Genomic DNA, 13,589 nt, shown 5'->3' with positions numbered 1-13,589 from the left:
CTTCTCAAGTTCCTCCTGCTGCCTGTCGAAGGCAGCCGCTGCGGTCCGAGCCATGTGCGACGTCACACTGAGACCTGCTGCGGGGTCCTCACCTCGTTCCACCAGCGCTCCGCAAAGCTGCACCTGCAACTGTGCATTCACTAAAAGCCAAGGGCAGAGGAGCTCCAGGTCTCTCCTGCTGGTTACAAAGCACTTGCATGGATGGTCTCCTTTGGGACACACACGTCAGCGCATCAGTGAGAGGGCAGCATGGGCAACGACTCATGACTTGCCTCTGCAGGACACTACATTCCAGTATTTGACTCTTCTTCCAAGAAATAATCATAAATACTCATCTGTGCTTTTGTACACGCTCTCTCTGACGCTGGACTCTTTCACTGGTGGCTACGTAAATGGAAATGGCCTTTTTTAACCAGCAAAGCAAGCATTTCATCCAATGTTCCCCTGAATGTTATTTTACCCAGCTCCTGAGAGCACAGGATGGGGGGCTTGCCCAAGGCAAACCAAGACTGGTTGCCCAGAGAGGTTGTGGACTCTCCATCCTTGGAGATATTCATAACCCAACTGGATGTGGTCCTGGGCAACCTGCTTGAGGTGACCCTGTTTGAGGAGCAGGGTTGGACCAGACGATCTCCAGAGGTGCCTTCCAGCCTCAGCTATTCTGTGATCCTACGAAAGTCCACCCCAGCCCACTAACAGGGTTGACTACACACGGTTACTCCAGATAAGTGAGCTGAACCGTGCCTTCACATGGGACTATTATTTCTTTGATCCGACTCAGAGCAGACTAAAACAAAAACAGCAACTTGATGACAAATACCTGCTGTACTTCAAGATCACCTCTACCTCCTTCCAAATCCCTGTCAAGTGTGCAGCCTTTTCAAGCTCTATCCTTCAAATAAAGCGTTTTCCATTAACTCCTCACCTCCCCAGAGAGCCGTCCAATCCACCTGGAATGGAGCACAAGGCTCAGCCATTCCCCACCACCACCTTGGCCCATCTCCCCTTCCCTGCCACATCCAAGCCCTGCCTGCCCAAGGCTCCACGAAGGCCATTCCCCCCTTCCTGTCCTCATTTCAATCCCTTCTCCTATTTTTATTTAACTCTGTACACCCCTTTCATCTCCAAAGCTCATATGTACAACACAAATACCACAGACAGTCGCAGTAACCTAAAATATCTTCTATTAATTCAATTTTACAGAACAGTATTTTGCTGTCAGCTTCTTTTAAACATCACCCGTGCCCTCAAGTGGCTCAGGATAAGTTTTGGGCCATTTCCCACTCACCTAGGAAGCGAGGAGGGCTTTTGGGCAGATACTTCACTGCATTTTCAGGCCATGAGTCACTGATGGAAAATGCAGTCTCTTCCCTGTCCCCCTGCCTAGCTGCTGTTCTCTATCAAGCTGCATCTGTGCCTTGCCCTAAAATACAAGGGATTTATATCATCGCTGTCTCCTGGTGCCAGCAGAAGAGCTGCTTGGAGAGTCTGGCTGCAGATGGTGCCAAAAAAAGTGCAATTCACACCCTCTCCTCGAAAGGGGAAGAAGTGATGAATTCGGCTCCAGCCCTGCTGCCAGCTGCAAGCCCAGGCCAACTGGCTGGGAAAGTTTCCTAAATGTGATTTGTTTATGATTTAAGAGAACGACTGCTGTTTTGTTTCTGGAAAAAATCAAAAGATGGACTAACTAGTAATCTATGCGTTATTCTGGGCTTCATTAAAATACAATTTTACGATCTGTTTAAAACAATAGCCTATTTTAATTTAACAGGGAGAATGAGTTGGCCAAGCTATGGCTTGTTTGGTGTCATTCGTTTTTCCTGTTTCATTTTAAGCAACATTTCTAAAATCATAACAAGAGGGCTTGCTGCATTAGGCTAGGAGCAATTTATGGGGCGCACAAACTATCCTCCACTTTTCTTCCTTCAAAAGAAGAGTAATGTTTGTATTTGTCGGTTTTTAATCAGCAGGGATTTCTCCTTCCTAGTTTCCATAATTGCCAAACTGGTGTTGACTAGACCTTTTTCTGCTGCTTCCAGACCCAGCTGATTTCTGGAGGAGTGAAGCAGCCTGAAGCCTCTCCAAGGTTTCTTACTTCAGCCAAAGGACTCCTGGATCAAGGTCTGTGGCTCCAGCACAAACTCATTAATTGCACACAATTAAACAGCAATCACACTGATATACCAACTGTGTGTGGGTCTAAATATTCCACAAATACATGACCCTACAATTGCTAATTTATTACAGACAGTCTGAGAAATTTGGATTCTGGGGGCTATTACCTGCTCCCGGCACACTGCAGAGGGGGCTCTGTGCAGCAGCAGATCCGTATTTAACATACACTATTCATTGCTCACTTTTTCTTTTAAACGAAAGGAAGAGCCTATCAGATTCTTTTAAGTTTAAGCCTTAAGATACAATGATCTACAATAAAGAGTACAGATGATCTAAAAAATAAATAAATAAATAAAATAAATATCAAAGCCGAGAAGGGCTGTTGACATGCAGAAGAAGAGATGTGACATGTTTGACTCTCTTTGTAATTCTACTGCCCCAAAACCTATTAATGTCTTAATATTCCCACAACGGCAACAGTTCAAAGAAGAACTTATTCCTAAAACATTTGATTTTGCAGCTGCCTAAGTAAATCAGCTTTAACTTTTTAAGTAGAGAACAAGAGTTTCCATTAAACTTCAAAAAACCTTTAGTTTGCAAAGGTTTGTTATATTCCCAGTCTGAGCGTCTGAAAACTATTCTTTCAAAAAGAGATCTAGACACAAGACATGCACGCACTTGTGACAGGTAGAGACCGCGGAGAATTCAAGGTTTTTTTTAAATGAACGGTACAGAACTTCAGTACGTTCAGACCTGAGAACATACCTGCAATGGATTAGTTCAGAAGAGGAAATGCACGGTGAGATGAAGAAGGAGATGGCTTGGTTTGATCAATAAACCACACTATCACAAATCTCCCCAGGAAACCCCAGCTTTCGAGTCATGGCCACGTTCTCTCTTGACTGTGGGTTATTTGAAGAGAGCCGGCTCTGGAGATACTCTAACGCTCAGTCTGGGCACTCAGTAGGTTCCCAAGTAAAAGACAGAGCCTGCAAGAAAATGCAGGTGCGCTCCCCACCCAGTGCTCTCCTTCCACCCTCCATCAGGCCTGGATGCTCCAAAGGTGCTCACCACTACTTTGATTTTAGATCAGTAAGGGCAGCATTTGGCCATGAGATAAGATACCCTATTTTTAAGCAAAGCCAAAGCAAAGCACAGTTCCTAGCAACTCAGCTACCGGGTCATAATACTGCCACACAAATCACGGGGAACTCCACAAGAGACACTGGACAAGTCTTGTTACAATACCACTTATGTCCAACAATAATTCTTCAAGTACTTCATAAAAGCAGAAAACACTCACTCCAAAGGACTGAGAAGAAGAAGAAACCCAGCTCTGCCCAGGCCCTGGTAACGCAGCCAGCGCTATTCCCCGGGCTGGTTTTGCCTCTGCACACAGCAGGCCTGAATAATTCTGCTGAACAGCGGTATCGTAGCCCACTAGTCTATCACAGTAATAAATTTCAGCATTTTTTCCCTGTGTATCTAACATGGGGAAAGTATAAAACCTGAAATCCCTCTTCATCCACGCACTGGAGCAGGTTAAACCTTTGCTTTATGGGAGGAAACGTGATTTCAGTATATTTTTACTCTGTCAGACTAGGCTTGTTAGCAGCGTCCAAAGTCCAAACACACCCCATAAAAAGCGTTCCCCTAAGCTTTCAGGCTCTGTCCATCTCACAAGTTTTAATACCTTTATCGAGCGAAGCTCCAGCCATATGGTAAAAGCTCAAAGCCGTGTCCACATCGTTTATGTTCTTCAGAAAGGTAAAGAAGCTCTCCACCTCCTCAAATGTCAGCCCCTACAACAGAGAAAAGAGTACATCTTACAGTTAAGGAAAGAAGAGACTGTGACAGTGCTCAGATTACGAATGACAACGCAACTCAATAGCACAAGGCCGTTTCAAGGGCTTGACCCATAGCATGTAGAGACACGTTTGAGCTGGCCTGGCCATCTGGTCAGCCCTGGAAGCACATCCCAAGACGCCCTCCCCTACTGCGCTGCCGTGTGCTGCTGCAACTGATGGACGGATAGAAACACAAAGGCTCCGTTATTGCAACGGTGATACGCTGCACTCTCCTAATTGAGCAGATCCAACCCGTGACCCTCCCCAAGTCCTGTCGATGTAGGGCCAGCACTCAGGCGAGCACAAAGGTAGAGTAGCTGCCGGCAAACTCAGCTCTGAGACCTGCATCCCACAGCCCTCAAGTCCTGGCTTTAGCAATCCTTTTCCTCTCGCTAATACCAGCAGAACTCTATCAGTGCTCGAATAAAAACAACTTCCAAACTTCACCCTGAGCAAACACAGTGCTGAGGCCACAGAGGAGGTAGTATGTCATCACCTGGGTCATCACCACTCGCACGTCCTCCTTGGAGTGATACACCAGCATGGCAAGATGAGTTCAAGTTCAGGCTCCTCCTATCCTGTCTAGCGAGACAGACTGATACACCGAGATACCAAAAATCCCATACATACTACAACACAGATTCGCGGTTTGAATGGAAGACAACGCATCCAGCTGGTACTGTCAAATATAAATTTATACGACCTGTTGTAACCCTGCTCAAAACATTCCCGACAAATTCACTCGTTCCGTCAAACCAGGGAAGAAGTGACCTATCACTCTGAAATAAAAAGCACTTTTTTTTTTTTAAATCATCTTATAGAGACACAGTGCCTCTAGAATTTTAAGTAAGAGAATCACAGAAGATTTATAATCTACCATGGAAGTATTTCAGCCTGTTCCTATCTTTGCTGTAACTGAGCATCTTGCAATGTGGTTCATACATGTCCTACAGCATGCACACTTCCAGCAGCTGCAGGTTTTGTCACTGCTGGATTCATGAATCCAGAGCAAAAAGAATGAGTTAGCAAAATGCACACGTAAATAACATACCTAAGGAAATCCCCAGTTACTGTCTGGGGAGCTTTCTTCAAGTGTACGCCTGCTCCACTTCCCAAGAAGCTAGGTGCTCAGAGCTGTACCGCAGAACTAACCAAAATACTGTCCTAGCAAAAAAATATCAGGTACTTACTGCACCAAGAACCACAGAGACACCTCTGTTTTTGTGCAACGTACAGATGAACAACCAACATGCCTCCAAACAGGCGCTGACATTGGGTGGGATATTCCTGAGGCATCTAGTAAACCTTGATTTAGGGATGTTTCCCAGAAATTAACCCATACATTGTCTGGAACTATCAAAAATAGTGAATTTTAAACCTAGCTTTGTGCCATTTACCTGTAAGAGAGAAGGGTGAATCTGCCTACAGAACAGCTTTGGGTCCCTTCCTGACAACAGGACCAAAACCTGCCCTGAATTCACCACCGCGCTCAGTGCCCCGCGGTGCGAGGGCAAGTGTTGAACGCTCAGAGCACAGCGACTCTCTCCGGGCCCTGCACAGCCCCGCTTTGCCTCGCCGAATTACCCTTAACATGAGAGGCCTGGCGGCAGAGATGGACAGAGCCCGAGGCCCAGGCCCAGGCCGCCTGGTGACGGACCTCGTGCCTCTCCTGCCCTCCAGTACGAGCACCCATACGGACAGCGGGACCCTCGAAAGTCCTTTTTAAGGAGTATTGCAATGACTTGCTACACGAACAGCGTGGACTTACCAATACACGGGTGGAAAAGACTTCACGTGCGCTTGTTAAACACCACCATATACCTGCAGCATTCGGTTACGTTTCCAAAGCCAAAATGTATGTACAGAAATGAGTATATTTTTAGCAGGTTCCCTTTTATAACTGGGTAAAATGAACTGGATCTCCAAGAGAACAGACCTTCGCAATTCGGATACCTATCCAAAGTCCTCCCTGCTAGGCACGGAATTGAGATAGTGCGTTTCCAGATTGACACGTTACTGGCTGGGAGCAGAGTACGAAACAAAATCTGGAAAACCTGCAGGAATCCGAATTCATTTGGCCACTTAAGGCTAACAAAAGAAACCGTGCTCTGATTTATCTGACCAGCTGCTACGATCCGATAGCATTGACATCAATTCCAGAGCTTTATCACTTCTCTACACAAAAGCACAGGGTGACTTTTTTTTGTATTTTAATATTATTTATTTACAGACAAAAATGATCTCTCCCTTTGCTTACTCTAATTCATTCAGTTTTGATGGCAGTCAGGCTGTCCAACAACACTTGATAAACTAGTTTTAAATAAAGGGGAGGAAAGATTCATCTGCCAAAGCACTGTTTCAGGCTCTAAAAAGAGCAACTTTCCTGTGAAATAGCAAATATCAAGGCCAAACACAGCAGCGTTGTTCATGCAAAGCGGCCCCTGGTTTAGTACCAACATTGCAGTTGCTCTTCCTTCAGCTTCCAGACAGAAAAGGAAAAGCTTATTGCTTACACACGTAAACTCGGGGTTCTTCTCACCAGCAGAAAAAGCAAAAGCAATGACAAATGGAGGTACCTTACAAACCCGGGCTTTCACGCAGATAAATGTACAGAATCTCTAGGGCACAAATGTCATCGGTATTATGAAAACTAAGATACTCGTGATGAATTCTGCAGGTCTGGCGTGAACATTGACTCCTTTCCAATCACAAAAAAAGAAAAAAAAGAAAAAAAATCAGAAAATGAAATAACCTCAGAACTCCACTGACAAACTGATAGACATGAATGGTTTCCTTTATAAGTCAAAAGTGGGGATGTGGGAATTTATCTCTTCCCTCTTGATGTGTTTGTCAACACTGCTAGGCTCTTCATAAGTCACTCGTGTCACTGTTAAAAGACCAATTGGTATTTTCATTATAAAATATGGGCATGTGTTAACTAGGAATCACAAGAAAATGCATTTCTGGAGAGGCTGAGGATAGTGACTGAGAGATCAGGATGAACATTTCTTTCAAGACATTTGCAGTAGGTGACTTGCAATAATATTTTCCAGATATAGCTGCAGTTTGGATGAATTTGATGCAGTTCAGAGTGTAATTTGTGCATGCTGCTTTGTGCAAAGGAGAAAGGTGCCAGGGGGAAGGGGGGGGGGCATTTCTGTTACCAGAATGGTGAAAAAAAGTCAATGCTATACCAGCAGGTATGCCCCAAACAGTGCCTGCAAAAGATACCACTTTCCACCTGGGAACCCAGCTTGCAGCTGGAGTGCATTGCATCTCACTCCTGCTTTCTGCATTTTCAACGTAAAAATACACACCACATGGTTCTGGAGGGCCAACAGCCTTGAGGCACGTGTAGAAGATCTGAACGAATCGTTTCTGAAGCGTCAGCTTCGTCATCTAGAGCTTAGGGAGACCTGAACCCAATATCTTGCCTGTGGACGCTACAACTTAAGTCCATTCCTGGAAGGAAAGCAGCTATGCAAGTAGAACTTGAGGGAGGACTGTATGCGATTTTAAACAAATCAGAGTGTGGCAGCGTCAAGGAACATGCGGAGTTCACACATCCAGGGTAAGATTGGATTTTTTTCCCCCTCAAGAAAAATAAAAATTAGAGCAGATGACCAATTAATACAAGAAAACATAGCATTCCTAAAAGCGGGGACACAGAATAACAATGACATTGGAAAATAGCTAAAGATTAGATTAAAATTATAGCTTTAACCCTTTGGAAGCTGTCAAGATTGCTTTGCACATAAAGGATAATCGTATCAGACAATAAAGATGTTGTTTGGTGGACTTCACAATAAAACAGCCACATGGTAAATTATATTTCCAAGGTAGTGCTGGATTAGAAAGCTTTCCAGATGGGTTCGGAAAATTCCAGCTACTGCTGCCACCCCCCTTCCTACACCACACTAATAAAATGATTTTACTCCAACTTCCTTTGGAAAGCAATAGCAAATCAAAACTCCTGCGCTCAAGGCGCACAGGGGAGTTGCAGCAGGTTAGTAAACTGCGCTGGTAACGATGCCGTGCTGCCATAAAAGTAGGCTAGCGAGGTGTGAAATGAAGGGATTTGGAGAAAAAAAAGTTATTCCTGCAAGACGTGTTTGCGCTGTAAAGTGCTCTGATCAACAAGGTGCTCAGTGACAGGAGATTACTGCGGGATACACAGCGGAACGGCTGAGCGGCTCCAAGGTCTCTCCGAGGTCTGGGACAGGAGGGGAGAGCAGCGGCCAGCGCTGGCTCCGCTGCCCTGCCGAGGACGCGACTCGCGCCCAGCCCGGCCCAAGCAGCTGCCTGCTCTGCAGATCAAAGCCGCGGTTACAAACACAGGGGAAGAAGCAATTCTGGCATGAAGCTGCTGCGGTCTCCAGTGCAAGACCGCTCTTCTTCAGGCTGATACCACATTCATTATTCATTTCCCAAGGAATCTAGGCAAGTGCTTTCCTGAATAAACTATCCAGAAAGCTCTGAAGGCAATTAACATCATCCTGCCCGTGGCAGCTTTATTTCTAAAGAAACAGGAAAAATGTAAGCCACCTAAAACGTTACCAGCTGCAACAGGGTGATCCCATAAAAGTAGAAAGCATGTTTAGATACAAAGTGCTGCGTTCAAACAGGATAGGGGATGCAAGGGATACTGTATCCTAAAATACCCTAATGAGAGTGGAAAAAAAGCTTTCAAGAAAAGGTTCTCTCATATAAAGACACAGCAAAGTTAGACACCAGACTGGATTTTCTGTGAGCTAAAACATGCCAAAATGGGTGATCTAGCTGCCTCACTTCTCTAGGCCCCTACATAGTCACTGGCTTTGAAGTGCCCTCGCTGCTGGAGGGTTTATCTGCCTCCAGTGTACAGCAGCTGCTATTTTTTGCATCCTTTACATCGCCCTAAAACATTAAACACCTTGTACTGCTAATAGAGAGGCTGCCTGATCTCAGGGCTTTGGGTGTTTCATTTCCCCCGGCCTAACCATTACGTGTTTTCTACCAATTCGCGCTCTTGCAAGTGTCAAATTCGGTACTGTTCCTCAGTTTCTCTCCACAAAAGTCCTTAGAATAAAGAAAGAAAAAGACTGGTTACGAAGCTGGTTGCTGTCTACAAACAGAAACACATTTTGGCCGATCTGTAACTGTTTGATTTTGGGGTAAGGAATAAGTTTTTTTTAAAAAAAAAAAAAAAAAATCTTCTGCCACATATGTCAGGTTTTTGACTTACACATGGAAGGTGGGAATATTTTCTGTAACCTCCCCCTCCCCCCCGCAAAATAACTCCCTCTATCTAATTTCTCATACACCTGCCTACTGTTTTTTATTTTTATTTATTTATATGTGTCTACACACACACACATATATACATAAAACAAATCAGAGCAAAAAACTTGCCAATTGGAAAAGTAACTGAGACAGAGCTGATGTTTTCTGCTAGGCACACATTGCAGTTACCAACTTGTCAAATATTTTTCAACAACAAAAAAAATCAAATAGTTACTGTTAAAGCTCAAAGAAAGCAGAGGTGTTGGAAAAGCAGAACCTGAATATCTCACTCCAAAATCAAATACACGGAGGCAACACTGCAACCTTGGAAACCAAGCCAGCAATAAACAGGTTAAAAAGTGAGCCCAGGCTGTGGGAACTTGCCAGCGACAGTCTTCCCTTTACGTTCTTAGCAAGCCTGTTTTCCTATAAAAACGTAGGGAAATTTGTGTAAAGATGCTCTCTTGCAGGCCTCATCAGCAGAGCCCAAGGCCTTGAGAAGTTGCAGCTAGCAGGGCTCCCGCGGCAGACGAGCACGCTCGGACGCAAACTCAACTCTGACTCTTTCCTTTCAGCTCGCTTACGTTTTCCTCTAGTTTTTAACCGGATAGCTTTTGGCACTATTGGTCTTAAAGTAATGCATCGTCACAGCCCCAGAGTTTGGACTTCCACCTGGTGTTGGGACAGGTTGAGAAGTTTCTGAAATACTGATACTGCCGACGGGGTTTCGCTTGCCACCCCTAGCGAAACCAGCATCTCGGGAGTGTTTAAATGCAAGGAGCGACTGTGCTGCGCTGGTAGAGATCCAAACTCCTTTGAAGCCACGCGGTCAGTCCCTGAAGGCACTGAAAAACATTGCAGCTCGCAGGAGCATCATCTGGGCCCAAAGTGCTACAAGAGGGACCAAAAAGGACTAGAATAGGGCCAATTCTTGTGTTTCATAAGATATTTTGCATATAAAACAGTTAAGAAACAAATGACAGTTCTGGTGTCATGAAGAAGTGGCTCTAAAACAGTCGGACCCATCCAACACATAGGTAAAGACCTTCCATCCGCTCTCATTTTGCTTAATTGCTTGTTCATAACGTAATTAAGGAAAGAACAATCCATCTTCACAGAAGCAGACATGAAATTCTAACACTGCAGTAATTTTGCACCCTATCCTATAAAAAAATGTCCTTTCAGTATGGATGTTTTACTCCAAAGTCTCTCACTAGATGAACTAGTGCAGGATCTGCAGCCTTACTCCTCTCTAAATAATGAGTAATTCAATTTTTCATATAAGTTCATAGCAATAATAAGCTGCCCAGTCATGGCAGCTAATTAATCCAAGGTCACGCTAGCGACTAGGTACACAACTTTAATGTTTATCCTGGCTCCAGACCCGGAGTGCTGCTCAGCAAACATTGGTTTTTAATCTAGAGCATGCATTTTAATATGGACAAGCCTATGGTCTGATCTGGACGCTAATAGCTGCATTGCTCTCGCTTAAAGGATTTATCATCTGCAAAATCAGCATGTATCCCTGCCCTGTCCAAGAAGGTGCAGGTGCTTTTCCTTAGGAGACAAAGATTGCTTACTGCAGGGGAAAGACCCTTGCACATCAACCTACAGCTTGAAGAAGGAAAAGTAGTTTCCTGAACTCAACCCTGTTCACAGTGTCGGCATGAAACTGCCCCAAATTTTGTCCATCTCTGCTATCAAGCACCACTCAACTACACTTAGGTTGGATGAGCCTGGGGCGATCGCCATCAGTGAAGGTTACTCAGTTTATCAGCTCATTTTTCAGCACAACAGGGGTTGGCTGCACCCCAACTTCCCCGATTCGCTGTGAACACCACTGACCTCTCCGTCCTGAAAGTGCTTCTTGAGCTGCTTCAGCATGACGGTGAGCTTCTTGGACTGCACCCCGCTGTAAGCCAGCAGCATGCTGCCGAACTGGCGCTCCGTGATCCGCCCGTCCACCGGATCATGCCGCTCAAACTGGAAGGGGAAAACAGAAGGTGAGAACACCGTGCAGCAGAATGCTCCGTCAACAGGAAGGGCATAAAAATGTATCACATTCATAATAACAAAATAATGATCATCATCAGAAACACTGCTCAAGAAGGAATCCTAACACATTTGAACATTCGCGTCCTGCCAGGACAGTCACCACATTTTCCCTACATGCTATTCCCTGGACAACCTTTTGAAAAGATTTGGCATCTTGACCTCCCAGTTTTATCTTACAGAGGCACCATATTTGTAGAGCTGGGCTTGCAGAAGCAGGACGGCTATTTTAACTTGAAACTAAGCTAGTGTCCACAGGTCTCCAAAGGAGTGAGAAGAAAGAAAAAGTATTCAGATGGTCTTCACATGTGCTTCCAACTCGGAGGTCTAAATGAACACCCAAAGAATTTGGCTGCTGCAGCAGCCTTGCTGCTTGATCCAAGGATCTATGCAGGACTGAGCTGATGTGCAAGTGCGCGCTTCAAAAGAAGCACGTATAGGAGTGGTCTGATGATTGCTATAAAGAGGCCTGGCTGTTAATGAGCCAGGAGAGAAAAACTCTTGCAAAAAATTAAGTCTCATCAGTTTCTTCCGTCTCGTTTCTGCTCCAAGCTCTGTACAGGTATCCCAGCAAAGGAAGATTCATGTAGGTCTGGAGACCTCACCTTCCCAAGTCCTAGCAAGTTCTCCTAGTCCCAAACCCTTTCAAGACTGTGACCCCTATGAACACCACTGGGAGGTCCTTGCAAAACCTCCCACAAGCCTTCCAGCAGAGAAACGCCTTCCCCATTGACCAGTCTCTCCAGCATTTGGTTTAGGTTCTCTAGTTTTTCCTATTGGAAATATCTGATCTAAACAGCAGCTGATCACAAGCCTGAAAAAAAAGAAAATCACATTTAACAAAAATTCACTTTTTAACTCCTATGGAACAACTGCTTCAGCTCCAGAATAACAAACTGATTTGACATTATTTGGCTTGGTAAGTTAACCATCTCGACTTCTGTCCCATTTCTGTACTGAATCACCCATCTAGCACAAAAGCCACCGATTCCTCCAACGAAGACCAAGGTGGGGGGCGCCGGGGAGACAAAAGGCAGCAGTGCGGCAAGGGTTGCTTTCAAACTGTGTGCAGGCAGGGCTCCAGACACTACTTGCTATATGTGCTTTTAACGTGCAGCGGTCTTTAGTTATGCTACAAAATGACTAGGCTGCTCGTAAACAAGCTATTACGATTTCTATGGTAACGGCAAGTTGTGGGCATTTCTCTCAGTTAATGGCACATTGGCCAGATTTTCACTGATTTTCCGAATCATACACTTAGTGATTCCCATTGCCTTTGAAGCCCCAGGGTCAGAGCTCAGCTCTCAAACAGTTATTTAAAATCAGCTGCCGAAGCAAATATTCTGACGGTTAAAAACTCAAGATTTAGAAAGATATGCGACAGCTCTTTCTAGCCTCAGTTGGAGGGGGGAGGATCTGACTGACCTTAGCACCTTTTCCTCTCGCTCGAGTAGCCCAAGCGGTATTTGGGAAAAAGACGGAAGCTTTTCTGGTAGTCTGATACAGACTTTGGGATTTACTCATGACCCCAAATGCTGACCTCTCCCCTTCTCAAGGCCTGGGGAACTGGGAAAGGAAAAGAAAGGAAAACCTAAAGTGGGAGGAAAAGCACAGGTTCTTCATTAACATTAGAAAGAAGAGGTAGTCATTTCTGTCATGTTTATGAGTGATGGTAGGGGACTCTATAATGATCAAGAGTGGCATAAAAATTCACAATCAACATTGTTTCAAAACCACCTGCAAACCCTCAAACCCCACACTTTTAATCTTCACTCTTCTCCTGATCCATCTCGCACACAGCCCTTTGGTGCTATTTTGGTGCTATAAGAGGAGACAGCTGGATTAAGCAAAGGTAGACTGCTAAGATTGCTCTGAAGAAGTCTTACTAGGAGCTCCGTGATTAAACGCACCATGGCAGCGAGGTCTCCTTCCCTCATTCCCAGTTTCGGCTGCGCCCCCGAGACGCTGGAACTGCAGGCAATGGCAGCGAGCCCTTCAGCTCTCCCTGGGCAGGCTTTCCAAAATAAAAGCATGCGAAACGCATCTAGTGCTTGGAGATCACCTGAGCAAAGTTGGTAGATTAAGAAAAAAGCTGCAATTCTCAATCTGTTTCCACAGCCACGTTTTAAGAATAAGTCCCACGTTTGTTTATATATCGTCCTTTCCAATTTCACCAGGTGCCTCTACAGCAAGCAGGGTAAAAATCATTTAAAACCAGAGCTACACCAGAAGACCATAACTAAATGTTCCCTACCCATCCATCCTTTCTTCTGTGGCTTTGCCTGGATTAAGAAAACAAAGTGTACTGGTGAA

The 13,589-nt window shown here is 44.9% G+C and overlaps 1 protein-coding gene across 3 annotated transcripts in view; it reads right to left on the bottom strand.

Moving 5' to 3' along the window:
- Window positions 1-13,589, bottom strand: part of MICU1 (mitochondrial calcium uptake 1) — a 133,022-nt gene that overhangs the window by 10,831 nt on the left and 108,602 nt on the right. For all 3 annotated transcript variants that reach the window (XM_067299696.1, XM_067299697.1, XM_067299698.1), the window contains exons 9-10: window positions 11,070-11,207; window positions 3,809-3,917 (exon numbers count right to left, since the gene is read on the bottom strand). In XM_067299696.1, the coding sequence (XP_067155797.1) occupies window positions 3,809-3,917; window positions 11,070-11,207 (247 nt within the window). The remainder of the gene's footprint in view (window positions 1-3,808; window positions 3,918-11,069; window positions 11,208-13,589) is intronic.

Source organism: Apteryx mantelli, chromosome 7 (genome assembly GCF_036417845.1).
Source record: "Apteryx mantelli isolate bAptMan1 chromosome 7, bAptMan1.hap1, whole genome shotgun sequence".
In the NCBI taxonomy this organism is placed as follows: Eukaryota; Metazoa; Chordata; class Aves; order Apterygiformes; family Apterygidae; genus Apteryx; species Apteryx mantelli.
The sequence above is the reverse complement of the archived record's forward strand: the minus strand, read 5'-3'. Positions and strand labels throughout refer to the sequence as shown.